Below are 17,736 nucleotides of genomic sequence, written 5' to 3' on the forward strand. Positions count from 1 at the left end.
TTCCTAAAAACCCACCAAGGTCTCGTACAGTGGAATTCTCCAGGTGATATAAAAATCGAGCACAGTCAGGACTGTCCCTGAATCTTTAAGCGGATATTTTCCACCTTGATCTGCAGTAACTTTAAAAGGATCACACAAATATGAAAAATATCTGCAACAATCTGCATCAATGTTTGTTTTAGTATTTTGACATAAAAGTTGAGTACCCCATTAGATTCAAATGTTTAAGCATTAAAGGAGTAGAAAAAGGTTTGAAATGCTGGTGTCAGGAGTCCATGTTAATTTAGCTGCCAAACAGAAAGTGCTGCTAAAACAAACTTATTTTATGCAGCAAAAAATTCCACACTTTAATCCCAATAACGTCACAGCCACGGGCTTGAGATTAGCACTCTCCTGGGTGACTGAAGTACACACCCCCAGACACACACTCAAGACCTTGTGTCTGTGAATGCTTCAACTTCACAAGAATTCCAGTGTTTTCCAGGTATAGCCTTCGAATCCCTGGAAGATTAAAACCAACAGGGCGTGTTTAAAATGATTCTGCACGTGTAGTTTAAACTGTTATGTCTTTGCTCCATAAAACCTACTGACACAAGAGATTGAGCGCTAATCCCTCGCTAAACTAGAACACAAGAAAAACTTGTACTATAAAGACTCTTAGTCATTCAAAGCATTAGTTAGAAGTTCACATAAACACAAACTACAAACCTACATTCACTGTTTTTGATCCACTTAGGGGCAACAGAAACTAGCTAACACAACACTGACATACTCTGTTCTCTGAAACTTATTTTCTTCTGCAGTCCACCCTTTTAAGGTAATAAGAGACACTTGCTTTTCTACAATTTTAACAGACAAAGAGCAGACGTAGCATTTATTTGAGGTCCTGTTTCAGACCACCTAATACAAGCATGTCCCGTTACTTCCCTTTAAGTTAGTTTTGGGCCCTACAAACTCTGAGGGCATGTGTCCACTCGAGGCATTTGTTTACACTAGCTGTGCCTGTTTTCTATATAAAACCAAAGTAGTTTAGTGTTTGCAGCTTTTGACATCCTAAGCCCAGAACCATCCTCACCCTCAGCATATTTTTGTCACTGACACAGGACTTCCACCGAAACTGTGTCCGGTCCGTCTCCGATCCTCCGCAGTCCAGCTCCATGCTCTCACGTCCGTCAACACCCACAGTTGTTTTTGGAAAGCAGCACGGAGCGGGACCACCAGACAGCTGGAGTCATGTGACCGGGGTTTTACCGCGGTAATCACTGAATCAAGGATCCTCCTACTCCTCTCCTCTTTGGGGAGGTTTTTTTTTTTTTAATTCAGAGCTGTTAAAGTCAGGACAACGTTCATTACCACCGCTTTTGTAAAATGTCATTGGACAAAAGCAAATATGATGCATTTTAAACAGATTAAAAACAGTCAAGGGAAGCAGAAGCGGCTTCAAAACAACTTTCGTAACCTAGAAACAATAAGTGCTGGTGAGGAGTGCTTTGATATTGAGGTTGTGGGCGCTGCCAGTGCTAAAAATGCCCTCAGTGGAGACAGTCCCTAAAGGAACAAGCCTGTACTCAGGTGCTAAATGCTCCACTTTGTTAACTGGCTAGTTGCTCAATTGTCTTTTCTGAAAACAGAAGTAAAGTGAAAAATAAAACTGTTGTGTGAATTGATACCACAAATGTAAATGTGTCCGAACCTCATCAAATGTATTCCTTTATGACGTAGATTAACATTATTGTCCAAAAACATAGCAGTGAGCCACACTGTAGTACTTACAGCCATGTTCCCACTATCACCATGAAGCTTCGGACTGTAGTTGTTGCCCTAAAAATTCACCAAAGTAATAAAAGACAGGGTATAACAGTCTCGGACACAACACCCACAACAAGCTACACCTCCCAAACTACATGACATCTATATATACCGTCCATTCTAACCAAACCAGTTTGAGGCATGACAGCACTTCTAGCGTTCAGTGATGTATTTCAGAGTAAAACGAAATAGGTAATTGGAAAGTAATGGTGGAGAGAATTCAGTTTGAATGAAAATTTAGAATGTCATAACAAACACAAAATGTAACTGACTCAGGGTTCATTGAGTTTCTGTCAGGAAAGAAAAGACGAACCCCATCGAATGCTCCATGAAGCTGCTGAGGCAGTACATTTACTTCATTTGCAGGAGTCATTAGCACATAATCTGCATTGTCACAAACCTGTAGCCCCATAACCACAATAATGTAGGGAGGCAGGCTGAGGTTTCAGGGGGTGAACAAGCTAAAAATATTCACACCTACTCATCTCAGGTTGTCAGAAATCCACCAACGCTTTGTCAACAACTCTTAAACGTCTCAATTATTCACACAGGCAGTGTTTGAGGTTTTTCTTTCTAACATGAAGTGTACTGTTAAGTTGTGTTTTTTCACTGGGTGCAGAATATGCCTGGATATGATTTTCATCCCAACTCGAGCCACCAAACCTCTCTGAGAAGAACTAGCACAGTGCTAGGACACTGATTTGTTGAGCAAGAGGCCTGAGTTCTTTGCTTTTCTTTGCTGCCTCCAAACCATCCTTTAAACTCCATCTGATGGGTAAACTTGTCAATAAACCCCTAGTTAGAAGCACAGACACAATTTCAGCATGCATACCCATCTTCTTGTCGAACGGGGACAAATCCGTCATTATGGATGGCGCACTGTCCCGTAGGCAGACCGGCCGATTGCAGCTTCTGGGTTTCTCTCCTCTCTGAGAATCCTTGCAGTAGAAGCAGCTCCTCAAAGTTCCCCGCGACGGCCTCTGGTGACCTCAGGCTACTCCTGCCCTGAGGACCTTGGGCTGGATTTTGAGATAACTCAATATCCAGGTTGCTTTTGTTCTCCAAGTACATGGTGAGACAGCTGGAGGGTAGAAAGAAAGAGGTTAGATTCAACTGAAATGTCAAAAGTGGTTAAGTTCAACAATTAAACTGCAAGTACTGACTGACTGACAAACTGAGAACATCAACTGAAGAGTAGAACATGATAGCATATAGTTGTTTAACTACACTATAGCAAACAACAAAGTCCCTGCAGGAAGTAGCAGCATAAAGCATGAGACAAACAAAGCCCAGTGCCTGCTAAAAGCTGCACCTTGACCTGGTGGGGATTAGAACTACTGCCTTACAAAACGTTAACAGTATGTGTGTCTCGTGCAGTGTTTACTTTTGCTCTCTCCAGTTAATGTTTAATGTGATGATGTTCATTGTTGATGATGATAATGGAAGGTCTTAAATGGTTTGGTTGCTTCATTGTAGATTTTCCTTATTTTATTAGGAAAAAAAAAATCCTTGTTTACTTTTGTGCATTGCCTTTACACTGCTTGGCAGTACCTGCACCCAAATGGACTTGAAGCACTTTGTTACTCTTACTGATCTTGTTTCCTCTTGTCCAGATCTTTGCTTGTGTTGTTCTTGTTCTCGTATGTACGTCACTTTGGATAAAAGCGTCTGCTAAATGACATTGTAACATTGTAACATTGTAATGTTCATGTACTTTAACTTTAACGCATTTTTACACTCCTGTGCAGTGTCTGTTCTTCTGTACTGTTATTATTATTTAGATTGGGACAAATAACATTTCCAAAGACCAGAGACAAGTCGTGTGTAAAACTACTGTCATTAGTGAAGTATTTTTTTAAGCTCAAACACCCCAGAAACCTAAGTAGGAGCTTTCATGCTTGAACCTAATAGATTTGACCCTGGACTTAGACCCAAAGAGACCAGAGCTGGGTTCCATGTGTAACCAAACTAATTACTACAAACAACATACATAACCATGCACTTTAGTGCTCCAACCTAAGCATGATGAACACTGTTTACAGTTTGGGATAATTGGGTTACAAGTTTGGAACCAAAACCAAGTGGTTGGGCAGATCATGACTTGGACCTAAATGAGTCAACATTGAATTTTCATTAGTGCACCAACAGGGGTCTTCTGTGTGACAACAAAAGCATGAAACGTTTTGCAAATCTAAAGTTACCAATCCTGCTTATTCCTAACTTACTGTTTGTGGCCGTCAGCAGACCGCATACCATCAGCATCACAGAGACATTAACGCTGGACAAAGCTCCCTACAACCACACAACATAACTTGTTCACATTTTTGTATGCCATGCCAGTTGTTTTCTTTTTTAAGTACCTTGACTAAGACTAAGCCCTTCCAGGATAAGGAGCAAAATCACCTGCAAGAAGCAAGACTCCACAGTTTAGCACAGATCCAGGAGAACAAGGTTAACTCCATTTTGAAACCAAACACCTTACGCGAGTATTGAATAGTCCAAGAAATGATCTTATTCTGACCTTTCATCAAATACCTTTGGTCACACTCCAATCACCTTTAGTATTGTGAAAGCTCACAAATTGGTTCAATTTTGTCACAGGTTTAGACACCAAAAGTATCCAGTTACAGTTAGGAAAGATTACGGGGCTTAGCTGTAACACAAATTATGCAAACTATTTGTTTTTCATAGTTCAAGAATAAGGTCCTCTAGGTGGACACAATCTCTTTCTGTTGTTTGGTGCTAAGTTGGATGTGAACTCTTTACACAGAGCTTTCACACTGAGAAGAGTTTCCTGTGTTGATGCTCGGAGAGTGAACGAAACATGAAGTGGTTAGTTGTAAAAACAGAACTCTACAGTGGCTACAACCCTTTTCATGTTTTGTCTAAAAAAGCTGATCTTTAGTGTCATCCTATCATCCTGTAGCATCAGCTCAGTAAAAGTGGAGTCTTATATTATGACGTCAAGTCCACACTAAACCATACGTTAAAACTAGTTAGTTTGTTACTTGAGTTGTGTCATTGATTGGTTGCACCACGGAGACGTAGTAGACTTTAATGTCACAGAGATGATGTTTGTATTCCATTTGGCCAATCAGTGAAAAGCTTGCTTTCTTAAAGGGGTGACATGGAGTAAAAACATCAATTCTCTAATGTTATGCAAAAGTAAGATTATTATCAAAACGAAAGTGTAAGTTAAGATCAGAGTCATCATGGGTGTTTGAATGATGTAATCATTTGAGGAGGACACGTTGCCGACACATCGCAGCTGGTAAAACTCTGCTCCTCTTCATCCTCAAAATGATCCCATCTTTGAAAACAATGTGCAGTGACAGCCTACTTACACCTACTCAGAGCTAGGTGTCAAATTTAAGCTGTAACTTGTATTTATGTTGGATCAATCTTAGCTGGTGCAACCCAGTGTAGAAGTTTTAGATCCCCTTGAACAACATACCTTTATCCTTTAACCATTTTCCAGAAGTAAACAAACTTCATCAGTCATGTTCAACTCAACAAAACGAATCACTACAGACACTTTCAAACTCGTTGCCTGATGCACAGGAGTCGAGGCAAGCTTTTTTACAAGCAATTCCCATCCCCTGATGTGTTATCAGCCCTACATGAGGTGCTGCTGTCTCTGGCAAGAGGACCAATGCCTGTTAGCACTGGCACACACACACACATGAGAAATCATGTGACTCGTGTTTTCAGGCAATTTAATGTGGAGAATAGTTCTGAAATGGTACCAACACCTCAGTCTTGATGGAGATCTTGTTCTTGGGGAAGCATTCAATGTGATGGCTGCAAATCTCCATTTGGAGAGTTCCAAGAATTATAATCGAGGAATACATTTCTTTGGTATTAACCATAGACTGTATAAAGAGACTGTATAATAATCCTGAGCGCTGTTTTGAAGCCAATCGGCGGCGGCAGCCATATTGGAAATGCTGAACTCAACCAAACTTAGAGTGAGGTGAAGAAGCAGGGTTTGAATCAACAGGCCAACAGCTATGTGTTCCCGCCTGTCTGTGAAGTCAGTCATGTCCTTATCTGGGTAAAACTCTTAATCTTAATATCTTCTGAACCGTCACATTAGAGCAAATTCACCCCCCGTACAGTGTGTGCTGATAGAGAGAGATAAGCTTCGAAGACCCCAGCCGATTTTTGAACCAGGCTGTCAACATGTTTATTTCTGCTGTAAAGATCGTCTTCTTTGAATGGGTGTGTATGTGGTTTCTGGTGTTTCTGCAGCCAGCCTCAAGCGGATACTCGATGAACTGCAGTTTAGAACACTTCCGCATGGGCTTCATATTTTGAGACTGGAGGTCGCTGCTTGGCTCACATACAAAAAGTTTTGTGAACTATTCTTGCTATAAAAAGATTGATTATAACATATATGAAGCTACAGCTTTGACTTTCAAGTACACTCAATCTTCTTCACTACTTTTTAGATTCACTGACTGTTTGCTTCACCTTTACTGACCTTCATGACTTTCCTCATCAAGTGGCTTCATGATGCAGTAACTTTTACATCACATCCTTAACCCGCTCTATGTGATACGTCAGTTGCACTAACTTCCCTTTCCTGGGGCAAAAAGGAACAAGGAGCTCTATTGTACGATTGAGATGCAGAATCCCTGAGTGCTGATTGAGCCAGAGGCCATAAAGTACACAAAGGCAATCTGTCAACCTTAGTAAGAATGATCTACATAATGTAAATGTGAGTGATCAGACCTGATTTTAGACCACAATTACACTAAAGCTACCATGTAACAGCTGAGTGATTCGCAGCATGAGGTCAGTGGATGAGGTCAGCCTGAGGAGACATGAGGTACTTGCCAACACAAAGGTTGCATGAATTCGATGGGATTACTGCTCACATGAAAGGCAACAGGAACTCACATGTGACATTTGAGCTCTCTGTGATAATAACCTCTTTGAGTAGCTAGGCTACAGTCAGGCAGCAGCACAGGGCCAGAGAACTACTGCGTCCAACATTTCCAGGAAAGAAAATCACCTGAGGGCCATCCTGTCAATATAAGAGCGTACTGATCTATAGTTTATAAAATGATTCTATAGTACCTTTAAAGATTGAAGCAGAACTATTGGTCGTACTTTAGAAAGGTAATGCAAAGATCTTTTCATTTATAGCCATAAACCCAACATCGAAGTCATTCAGAACATCAATCTTTGGTTCATTTGAGATATTTTTTTCTTGCATTAAGACTAGCATCAGTGGAAGCTGGCTGCTGTTTGGTTACGCCTCATTTAATAACCTTGTCCATTGCTTGTGATATGCTTCACCATAGAAAAGAATCATCCTCTTTATAAGACAAGCTGCCTGTGGGCTGTGTGCTACAACAAACACAAACTGTTATCTTAATTTTTCCACAGCATTTAGAGGTTGAAGACAAACTCATCCTGACAGGTGAAGGAGGTACAGACAGAAACACACAGAAGGCTTTTGAGTATTGGTTTTTCTTTAAGCATTTCAATGTTCAGTATCAGGTATTGTGGGGAAATATATCATATTAAATACAAACCACAGACCTGGTTGTGTATTAATGGAATGAAATGGCTTTCTGTCAAGCTTTAGTGGTATTGTACAGCAGCATTAGGCCATAATGCCTAAACCCCCTCAAACAAAGCCCACTACTGTACTGTTGTGTAAATCCACCACACAGGATACTGAGTACCTCAAACAAACCTCCACTGAAGAATATATTCAAACTTTTATTCTAGAAACATAAAAATGAAAGTGATGCTTACCTTGGAGGACGAAGATGCAAGTTGATCTATATGATGATGATGATGATGATGAAGATAAACACAATAATGTGAATGGCGGTGATGCTGATTTGTGAGGTAAAAGATGAATATCCAACAGGAAATATCACAAGTGATTCATTCCCACAGTCCTGGAGAAACGCTGATGTGTGGAACTGATGCCGGGGGGTTTATTTGCAGTTATAGTTTTATATGTTCATGAAGACGAGAGAGGCAGAGTTCCTTTTCTTCTCCGTTCCTGTGCTCCCCAGCGAAGGAGGGAGATGTTGCTGAGTACTCTGGGTTGGGAGGAGGGGGGGAGTGGCACAAGTTTCTCTCTCCACTCATAGAAGAAAACTTTCCCATTCAATCATTCTCTCCCACTTTTACAGCCAAACTCCCCTCGCTGATTAGAGCCCCCACCACCACCACCACACACACACACACACACACACACACACACACACACACACACACACACACACACACACACACACACACACACACACACACACACACACACACACACACACACACACACACACACACACACACACACTACAAATCCACCAGTGAAAAAACTGTTCATGACAGCTCCTTGAACTAAATAAATACAACTTAAGCCGCACATGTTGAGGATACTCCCCAGACAAAGCATTTAGAACAAAGTGTGACAGATTTGATTTTGTAAAGGTATCTTAGCATCTCAATCAGTACGAGTGCTCTCAAGGTGTTCTCTGTATTCTACTGAGGGAGAGAGAGCTGTCAAATACAAAGCCTAACTCACTTTAACAGGGTGAGTCTACTCCACAGATTTAAGGTGTAGAAAGGTCAGACAGGTCAGAGACAGAGAGGCTTCACAGGAAACTTTAGAGAGAAAAAAGGACTGACTTTAAAGGATTACTCCACGTTTGTAATGTGTTACCTATGGTTGTTTGTTTTCACTATTATCTGGTATAACGTGCATTTCATGCTCCTCTGAAATGTCACAGTTAAACCCTGGTTCCTTAATCTTTACTGAATTTTTATGGAGTTTCTCAAACTGACTCTTTCAGAATCAGAATCAGAAATACTTAATTTATCCTGGGGGGAAACTCAGTCATTAAAGTTGCTCCTATACACAATAATTAAGAATATCAAATAATATTAATAGAAGAAGTAAGTAATAAGATATAAATACAAATACAATGAAAATAATGATAATAAAAGTTTGTACAGAAGACAGAATAAGCTATGTAGAAAATGAATGGTTCAAATCCTTAGAGGTTCTTCTAACTTTGAGAAGTATGGAAGCCCTAAAAGGACATGATTAAATACATTTTATTTTCTCAGCAGAGAAAAGTTAATTTTCTTGATATCCTAAGAAAACAATCTTGAGATCTCGATTTATTTTTCACGTGACAATGGGATCATTTATTTCCTTTCATCCAGATAACAAAGCTTGTTTCTGGTGTTTTTGATCTTCAACCTAAAAGATAAATGCCTTGTAACAAAATGTATTTTTATTCTTTAATGAGGCAAAATTCACTAAACAATATTTGTGAAAAAACAAAAAACAAAAGAATTAAAGAAACTGAAAACAGTCCTTTCCCTATTACCTTAAGTTACTTGGTTATATTTAAATGTGCTCCTTTTATTTTTAGTACAGAAGCCCAAAAAGAACATGATTAAATACAATTTTATTTTCTCCTCTTTCTCGAGATGGACTTATTTTTCTCGTTATCTCCAGAAAAAAAGCTTGTAATCTGGAGATAACCTCGTTGGTGCTCAGGCGTCCTAACAAGTTGAGAAAACGAGTAAACTGAACTCGTTATCTCGAGAAAACAGAGAAAATAAAATGTATTTAATCATGTCCTTTTAGGGCTTCCATAGAGAAGTGTTGGAGCCTAAAAAGTCTTAAAAATGCGTCAGAATCATAATAAAAACATTTGACAATGCAGGCTCAGAGTGAGGGATTTGTGTGTATCTGTGGGGCAGGGAAGAAAGTGAGGTAAGCCCGCTAAGCTCGACTTAGTACCAAAAAGGTTAGAAGGTCATCAGGCATGCTTAAAAAAACTGATGTGGAATCTGCCTGCTTACTCGGGGCCTCTGATTATAAGAAGAGCATATAAAGCTAGCAACATGAAGAGCCGTCAATCAAGGCAGGGATCCACAGAGACAATAAGGGGTTTTAATGTTTGAGTTGTGCCCCTGCTGCTTTATTAACTGTCACAGAAATGGTCCCTGTGGCTTCAGAGGACATGCCTCTGAGGGTTCATCGCATAAAGGACCAAAAATGTAACAAAAGTCGTTCAGTTATCCTACCTGTGAACAAAGTACATGTTCAACCAGAGAGGTTCTGACACTGATAGGCATGGTGGTATATACCATCTTTTATAATCAACAAGTCCATTTAATGATGCTCATAAAACATATTCAACCCCATGTTTCGCCGTTCTATTCAACTGATAAATTACACTTTGAGTGGGTCATTCAACATGAAGGCTCTCCAGAGCTTCAGTCCACAGCAAGTGGGACTCTACACTTAGGATGGGGATAGTTCATTTTATTGATATGGATACCATTGTTGGACTGCACGGTGGTGCGGTTGGTAGCGCTGTTGCATCACAGCGAGAAGGATCCTGGTTCCAGTCCCCAGTTGAGCAGGTGCTTTTCTGTGTGGAGTTTTCATGTTCTCCATGCGTGGGTTCTTCACAGGTACTCAGGCTTCCTCCCATAGTCCAAAAACTTGCTCATCGGGTTAATTAATCACTCTTAATTGCCTGCAGGTGTGAGTATGTGTAAACGGTTGTCTGTCTCTCCATGTTTGCCCTGTGATAGGTTGGCGACCTGCATTCCACTCAGAGTCCCCTAGGATTGGCTCCAGCCCCCCATGACCTTGAAACGAGATAAGCGGTCAAGATAATGGATGGATGGATGGATGGATGGATGGATGGATGGATGGATGGATGGATGGATGGATGGATGGATGGATGGATGGACGGACGGACGGACGGATGGATACATTTACTGAATCTCCTCAACACTTCCAGTCCTTTTCTAGTCCACTATATCAATGCAGTGTTTCACACACAGAGGACACTTGTGCAGACTGTCCATGTATGTATGTGATAGAGACAATCTCTTGTCGCTCTCTGCCCCTGACGTCTGAGAAATAAGCGTCTGTTAAATATGAACCTTGCAACCATAGACTGTATAAATAATGGACGTAGTATCTGTGACGTCACCCATCTGTTCCTGAAGCACTGTTTGAAGCAAATGGTCGGTGGGCACCGACCCCCCAACTGCTTGGGGTGCGCTGGTTGATGGAAGTATCCTCACTCTGACATCTCTCCCAAAAAAAGTGCATGTCCACTGCATGTGTGTGTGCATGATTGTATGTATATATATCAAAAAACTGTGCGTGTAGCATGACCAAAAAACAACACGACTGAAAAAGTGAATTTCCCCCCTGGGGATTAATAAAGTACGTTTCTTTCTTTCTTCTTCTTCTGCTTATTGGAAATGCTGAAGTCAACCAAACTGCTGTCGAGCTAGATTGACTTCAGCAGGGGTCGGCTTTGAGCCTCCTAGCCAACAGCTACAGTGTTCCCGTCTGTCAATCAAGTCAGCTGTTCCTCTCATAATGGAAAACTCGTAATCTTAATATCTTCAAAACTGCCTCGTTATGAACGAATTCACCCCTCGTACAGTGTGTGCCCATTGAGAAATGAGCTATCCAGACTAAACTCGTTTTTTGAACCAGGCTGTAAACATGTTTATTTCTGCTGTAAAAATCGGCTTTTTTGAATGGGTGTGTATGTGGTTTCCTGTACTTCCAGAGCCAGCCTCAAGTGGACTTCCGCAATGACTTCAATTCTCGCAGCCGGAGGTTGCCGCTTGGTTGCTACCAATGACGTTCATCTCAGTTTTGGACCGTTGTGAAATGCTATGTCATTCATTAGCTTCAGATTACCTTTTGTGATAGGGACATATCCAAACATTTGAAAACACAAAGTGTCACTTTGATGTTTGGATGTCTTTGCAAAATGGGCTGCTGATAAATATTGTCAAAAGATCAGACACAGAGAGGGGGGGGGGGTAGAGGGGTGATGGGAGGAACAGCCATAAATAAGTTGGAGAAGAAAGTAAGTCACAGTTACTCAGCTTGAGACATAAAGTTATGAGGATGGACTTATGATATTCGATAGCAATTGTTCGATGTAAACTGGTCTGGCAGATCCTAAGGACATGGTTGGGTTCAGAGAGTAACATCCCGACTCCCTTTAAAACCCAACACCAGGTAGTGGCATTTGTAGATATGGCTCATGTGGTGTTTACAGTATATCTGCCTCAGTAAAAGGTAGAGTGAGACCAGTGTAAACTACCTTGCTGAAAGCTCTCTTAAATTCTTTTCATCAACTTTTTCTTTTGCAATGTGATCTGACAGAACCAGCATACATCTAACCAATAGAAAGGTGGTGCTCATGTGTTTCTTTCTCCTATCCTTCTGTTGTTTTCTCCATACAAATCTAAACTCAAGCTGCCCTTTGGTTGTAGACTTCATTGTATTCATTTCAAAAAGCATCTCACCCTAAAAGAGGGATTTTGGGGCCCTACTTGGCGATACAGATAAATCCCTGTGTATCTTTAATTTAATCTTTCATTTATTTCCCTTTGACCCAACGCTAGTGAGCAGATTAGGATTTTAACATCCTGCCATCCATGAGTAAAGCCAGTGAACCAGACTAAAAGGACCTAAGTAATTAGAAGCTCCGACCACTCAAACCTTCCCACAATGAAAATTATCCATCCAGTGAACTGAACAAAATCACTGACAAAAATATTCCTCCATTAACTCCCTCCCAAAATGAACTCTGCAGCTGAGTGATTAAAATGAAATTCCTGCATCGACCTTCTCCATTCTTAGAAATAAGGGAGGACAATGTTTCCCTTTGAGTGCATGGAGTCACCTGGTATGGACTGAGTGTCTTCTGCAACACCAGAGCATGAAAGCTATGCAAGGGAGATGTCCAGGGGGGCAAGACACCCTGGTCTCGTGGACGTACGTCAGCTACAATAGAGAGAACAGTGAAATCACATGAACACACACGGAAAGATTACAGCCAGAGGCTTCAAGTGATTCAACCACTGTCACTACAAACGCTGTGGCTGCTTGATGAATGAGTTACTTACTACTTAGCACTGTTACTCCAAAACAAAAAAACACGTCCAACATCATTATTCAGAGGTACTTTTACAATCCTGTCCCTGCCCTGGCTCAAGTGATGAGACCAAATATCTGATGATTCAGAGTATACTTCTGATACAAGCAGAGGTTGTTCTTAAATATGACACATTAAAACAAATCCTAAAAAGCACAATAATGATAATAGTGGAATATAATCTCCATGGGGTCATGTATCTCTTGAAATATTGTCAATAGATAAAACAAACCCCATCCTGCCATACTTCTACAATATTTTATCTGTAGAGCTCTCTCAGAGAACCCACAGCACCTTAAGACAGTTCTACATGGAGTAGGTTGGTATCAGAGAAGCAGAGGCTGTGGGAAGGCGTGTGTCGGCGGTGGAGGTCAGGGAGGTGAGAGGGGGTGGGTGAGATTACAGATGGATGGTTTAAGAGTGAGAAGAAGGACTTTGAAGTGGATTCTTTGTGGGACAGAGAGCCAGTAAAGTTTCTGAAGACCAGGGGCGATACCAGTGGGAGTGGGCGGGCAGAGGAGCAGCAGACTTGTGGATACGCTGGAGTTTAGTGGACAGCTTAGATTATGTGCCAGAGAATGCTGCGGCGTCTTTCAGAGGATCAATCTGATACTTGTTATGATATGTCACTCAGAACCAAAGTCATATATTTACTTTGATATTGCTAGTAGTATTATTAATATAGATTTTTTCTGTTGGTCTTCCTTCAATCAATAATCTGTTACACTCATAGTTTGAACTTCTTGAGGTAACATTTAAAGGGACAGTGTGTAGAAAAGGGAATATTTAGCGGTCAGATTCAAGATTTAAAAGCTCCCCTACTCTTTCTCATAGATATGTATGTGTGTGTATACATCTGTGTACGTGTATAGATGTGTAATAATTCACCTTTTTGTTTGCTTTTTGTATTATTGCTGTTATTGTGGTTAATTTAGTTTTAATTATTGTTGTAATGATAATAATAATGACAATTATTGTTATTATCATTATGTTGTTTTGGGTTTTTTTTTTTTTTCCTTGTTATTATTTAAGGGTTTATTGTCTTATTGTTATTGTTATATGAAATTGTTAATTACAAGTGTTCAATGCAACTATCAAATTATGTCAAAGAAATTCTAATAAACAAAGTTCATGAAATAAAAAAATAAATGAATGCTCCCCTACTCACCCCTCCTGTCAGGGAAATGATGGTGGTCCATTTGTCAAGTTTTCACTATCAAAAATATTTATCAATTCAAATTCTTTTGAGGAACTAAATAAAAACAGACTTATGTTTCTGGTTTGTCCGTTCTGTACTACAGCAGAAACATCAGTTTGAAGAAGGAGGTGAAGAATATTAACTCTTCTTAAAATAAGGAAACTAGCAGGTTACTCACATCGAACTGAGCATTCCAACCTTAGACTGTATCAAATATGGACGTAGTATCCGTGACGTCACCCATCTGTTCCTGAGCGCTGTTTTGAAGCCAATCGACGGCGGCAGCCATATTGGTAATGCGGAACTCAACCAGGCAGTGTGTGACGTAGTGTGAGCCTCCTAGCCAATGGCTGTGTGTTCCCGACCGGGAGTCACGTCAGTCATGTCCTTATCTGGGTAAAAACTCATAATCTTAATATCTTCTGAACCGGCATGTTAGAAAAAAATTCAACCCTGCACAGCGTGTGCTGATAGAGAATTAGCTTCGCAGGGCCAAGCTGTTTTTTGAACCAGGCTGTAAACATGTTTATTAAAGGGATATTTCAGGTTTTTTGAAGTGGAGTCGTATGAGTTACAGTACATTATTGCTCCTGTTAGCTACAATGCGTGCCGGGGAGCTCTTTCCCTTTAATGAGCAAATTCCCAGAGGGTCGGGCGCAAGCTAGGCTACAATTCTCTGCAGATGGGGCCTCCTGTTTTGCATAATTTCGCTAAAGTTAAGAAAATACGGTCCAGGAACTCATCACGGTGCAAATGCATGCACCAGTAGAAAAAATTGCAGCTCTAGACTTTGCCATCAGAACCTTGTTTTGGCACTATTTTCAGACGCACCTAAAAGACCGGTGTTCTTCCGCGGCATGAGCACAGATACACACCGATCAGCTGTTTGGATCACAGGAACAGAGTTAGGTAGTGAAATGTTCATCAACAATACACTGGATCTTAAACTCAGCTTAGAAGTTATCATAAGAATGTGTCTGGGGCTGAGTGGTCCAGTCATGAGTGCAGAATAACTTGTATGATCAAAGTATGCATGGATATGGCCAGAGTAATGAGGACCAGTGAACCATATATAATCATTATGAAAGGTAGTGGACGAGACTGACTGGGTCATGTGGAAAAGACTGCACAAACTTTACATTGAAGTTCAGCTGGAGGTACATAAGGGCTTACAAGTCTCAAGTTCAAAGCCTGTAAAAAGTTGGTTTCATGTCGAGTGTCTGAAATCTTAAGTTCAAATTGAATTATAACATCAATTTCTTTGTTGGCTATTTACTACAAGCTTTCAATTCAGTGAATGTTGTATTCCAGTGTCCTCATGGATTACAGAATAATTCATCTGTAGTGGGTTGTCCTGTACTGTAGATACAATAACAGCAGGTTAGTGTTCTTTAGTTGAAGAGGAACAGAGAGCCACAGTCTAAGTTATGGACTCAAGTGAATCAAGCCTGTAACTTTCAACATTGGTCTGTGTGAATGGAGTCAGATTAGGTTGAACATGAACCAGTTTTCATCATTAACTGTGAATTAATCAGATAACAAGAACATTCATCAGGGGCATCATTTTATATCAGAACATATCTCCAGTATGGTAAAGTAACATTCAGCCGAAACACTCCACAAACAGTGTTAACAACTGCAAAGTCCAAAAATAGGAAACGTGTGTGAAAATGCTGAACACTCTTCCTTATTACTGAGTGCTGTGTTGAGTGAAATGTCACAGGGTGTTTTTCAAACCGCCTACTACACTAGCAGTACGTACTGATTTGGCCAAAATTCAGTATGTGGTATGTGAACAAGAGCAAAATCTGCAGTATGTCAAAACTCCCTGGATGTTGTACTGCATCCCACAATGCATAGCGGTAACGTTCTGCTTCTTCTTTTTTCCCCCTATATGACGGGGGCACTCAGTTTTCAGGTGCAGTAAACAAGAGAGAGATTAGACGCAGCTGAGTGAAAGAAAGGAAAAGCTGTTTTAAAGTTGCAGACACAGGAGCATCATTCTCTTTTGTCGACCTTCCACATGCAGTCACATGCTGCTGCAGACACACAGCTGCCTGCTCTCTGTCTGCAGGTCTGTCTTTCCCTGGCTTGCATCCTCTTTGTTGACATGTGTAATATCTTAACATGATTTGACCAGTATTAGAGGAAGCTGTCTGATAACTAACAAATGGAGGTCACGCAATAAATCAAGCATTTGAGTACAGATTGTCTCTGGCATCTGGAGCAGTTGCATTGTGGGTAATGTAGGCAGCACATTCTTACAAGTAATAAGATTGCAGGGAACTTAAAAGACAAGATCTGTGGTTCTGTTGCAACAACTGTGAAACATCTTTGTGCACTAACCAACATCTTAAGCCCCTCATGGAGACTAGCTGCAGGTAATGAGGGCATATTATGGGCTATTCTTGAGTCCAGGTAACCCAGAAATAGATGCTGGACCCTGTTTTCACAAGTAACAAACCAAGAGGCAACTTCCGGCTGCAAGACTTGAAGCCAATGCGGAAGTGTTAAAAACTGCAGTTCCTAAAGTATCCACTTGAGGCTGGCTCTGGAAGTACAGGGAACCACATACACACCCTTTCAAAACAGCCGATCTTTACAGCAGAAACTAAACAAGCTTACAGCCTGGTACAAAAAGTGAGTGTAGCCTGGATAACTCATTTCTTGATCAGCACACACTGTACAGGCGGTGAAGTTTTTCATAACGAGGCAGTTTAGAAGATATTAAGATTACAAGTTTTCCATAATGAGAGGCACAGCTGACTTGATTGACAGGCGGGAACACTGTAGCTGTTTGTTAGGAGGCTCAAAGCCCGCCTCTTTACGTCACACTCGCTCAAAATAAGTTATGTTGAGTTCAGCATTTCCAATATGGCTGCCGCTGATGATTGGCCTCAAAACAGCGCTTCAGAAACAGACGGGTGACGTCACGGAGACTACGTCCATTAATGATACCGTCTATGGTTCAGAGTGACAAATCAAGAGAACATGACCTTCATTCCAGATCCAGTCTGTCTTAGAAACACTGTCTCTTGACATCTGGTCAATGATGTCTGTTTACTCTTTGGTGCTGAACTGTTAATGCAACCAATGTTACTTTTGATCAATTTAAACAGCCTATTAAGGGGACTGACCATATAGTTAAAGGTGACATATCATGCAAAATGGACTTTTTAATGGTTCTCTACCTGAAATATGTGTCCCTGTCTACAAACCCCCCGAAAATGAAAAAAATCCATCCTGCCCCTGTTCTGATTTCTCCACCTTTCTGTAAATGTGTGTGAAACGAGCCATTTCAGTTTTCAGTGTTTTTCATACGTCACAACAATATCCGGTCTGTAACAAAGTCAGAGCTCGGAGCTTGTTCAGCCCATAGACTGTATAAAATACAACTCAACCCCTCCTCTGTTTTTCATTCCCTGCACACACGTGTGCTAACAAGGAGCTTAGGAGGGAGGCATGCTAGTTGTAGGCTGTCTTAATAAACACAAAGGTCAGTTTTACTCCCCACGTCTGCAGATTTGAAGATCTAGTGGATGATTTTTATTTTTCATGGATAAGTGCTAGCACTAATTAGCATAGCCACATAGCTACATGTTCGTAGCTGTGTACCAAGACACACGTCTACATACTGATAAATAAAACAACAAGAAACACTAAATCTGTGACCAATGGTTCAGAAAGGTCCTGCTACAGGCGCCTCTCCGTCAGGATCAGATTCTGGATCAAATTCAGAGGGTTGAAGTAGCGTGTTCT

General features: G+C 40.8%; 1 protein-coding gene across 1 annotated transcript in view; it reads right to left on the reverse strand.

Annotated features, from left to right (window-relative positions):
• oca2 (oculocutaneous albinism II) overlaps positions 1-17,736 on the reverse strand; it is a 106,260-nt gene that overhangs the window by 78,660 nt on the left and 9,864 nt on the right. The window contains exon 4 of the mRNA XM_034676866.1: positions 2,642-2,890. Coding sequence (XP_034532757.1) covers positions 2,642-2,890 — 249 coding nt within the window. The remainder of the gene's footprint in view (positions 1-2,641; positions 2,891-17,736) is intronic.

The sequence above is a fragment of the Notolabrus celidotus genome, chromosome 2 (genome assembly GCF_009762535.1).
Source record: "Notolabrus celidotus isolate fNotCel1 chromosome 2, fNotCel1.pri, whole genome shotgun sequence".
Taxonomy (NCBI): Eukaryota; Metazoa; Chordata; class Actinopteri; order Labriformes; family Labridae; genus Notolabrus; species Notolabrus celidotus.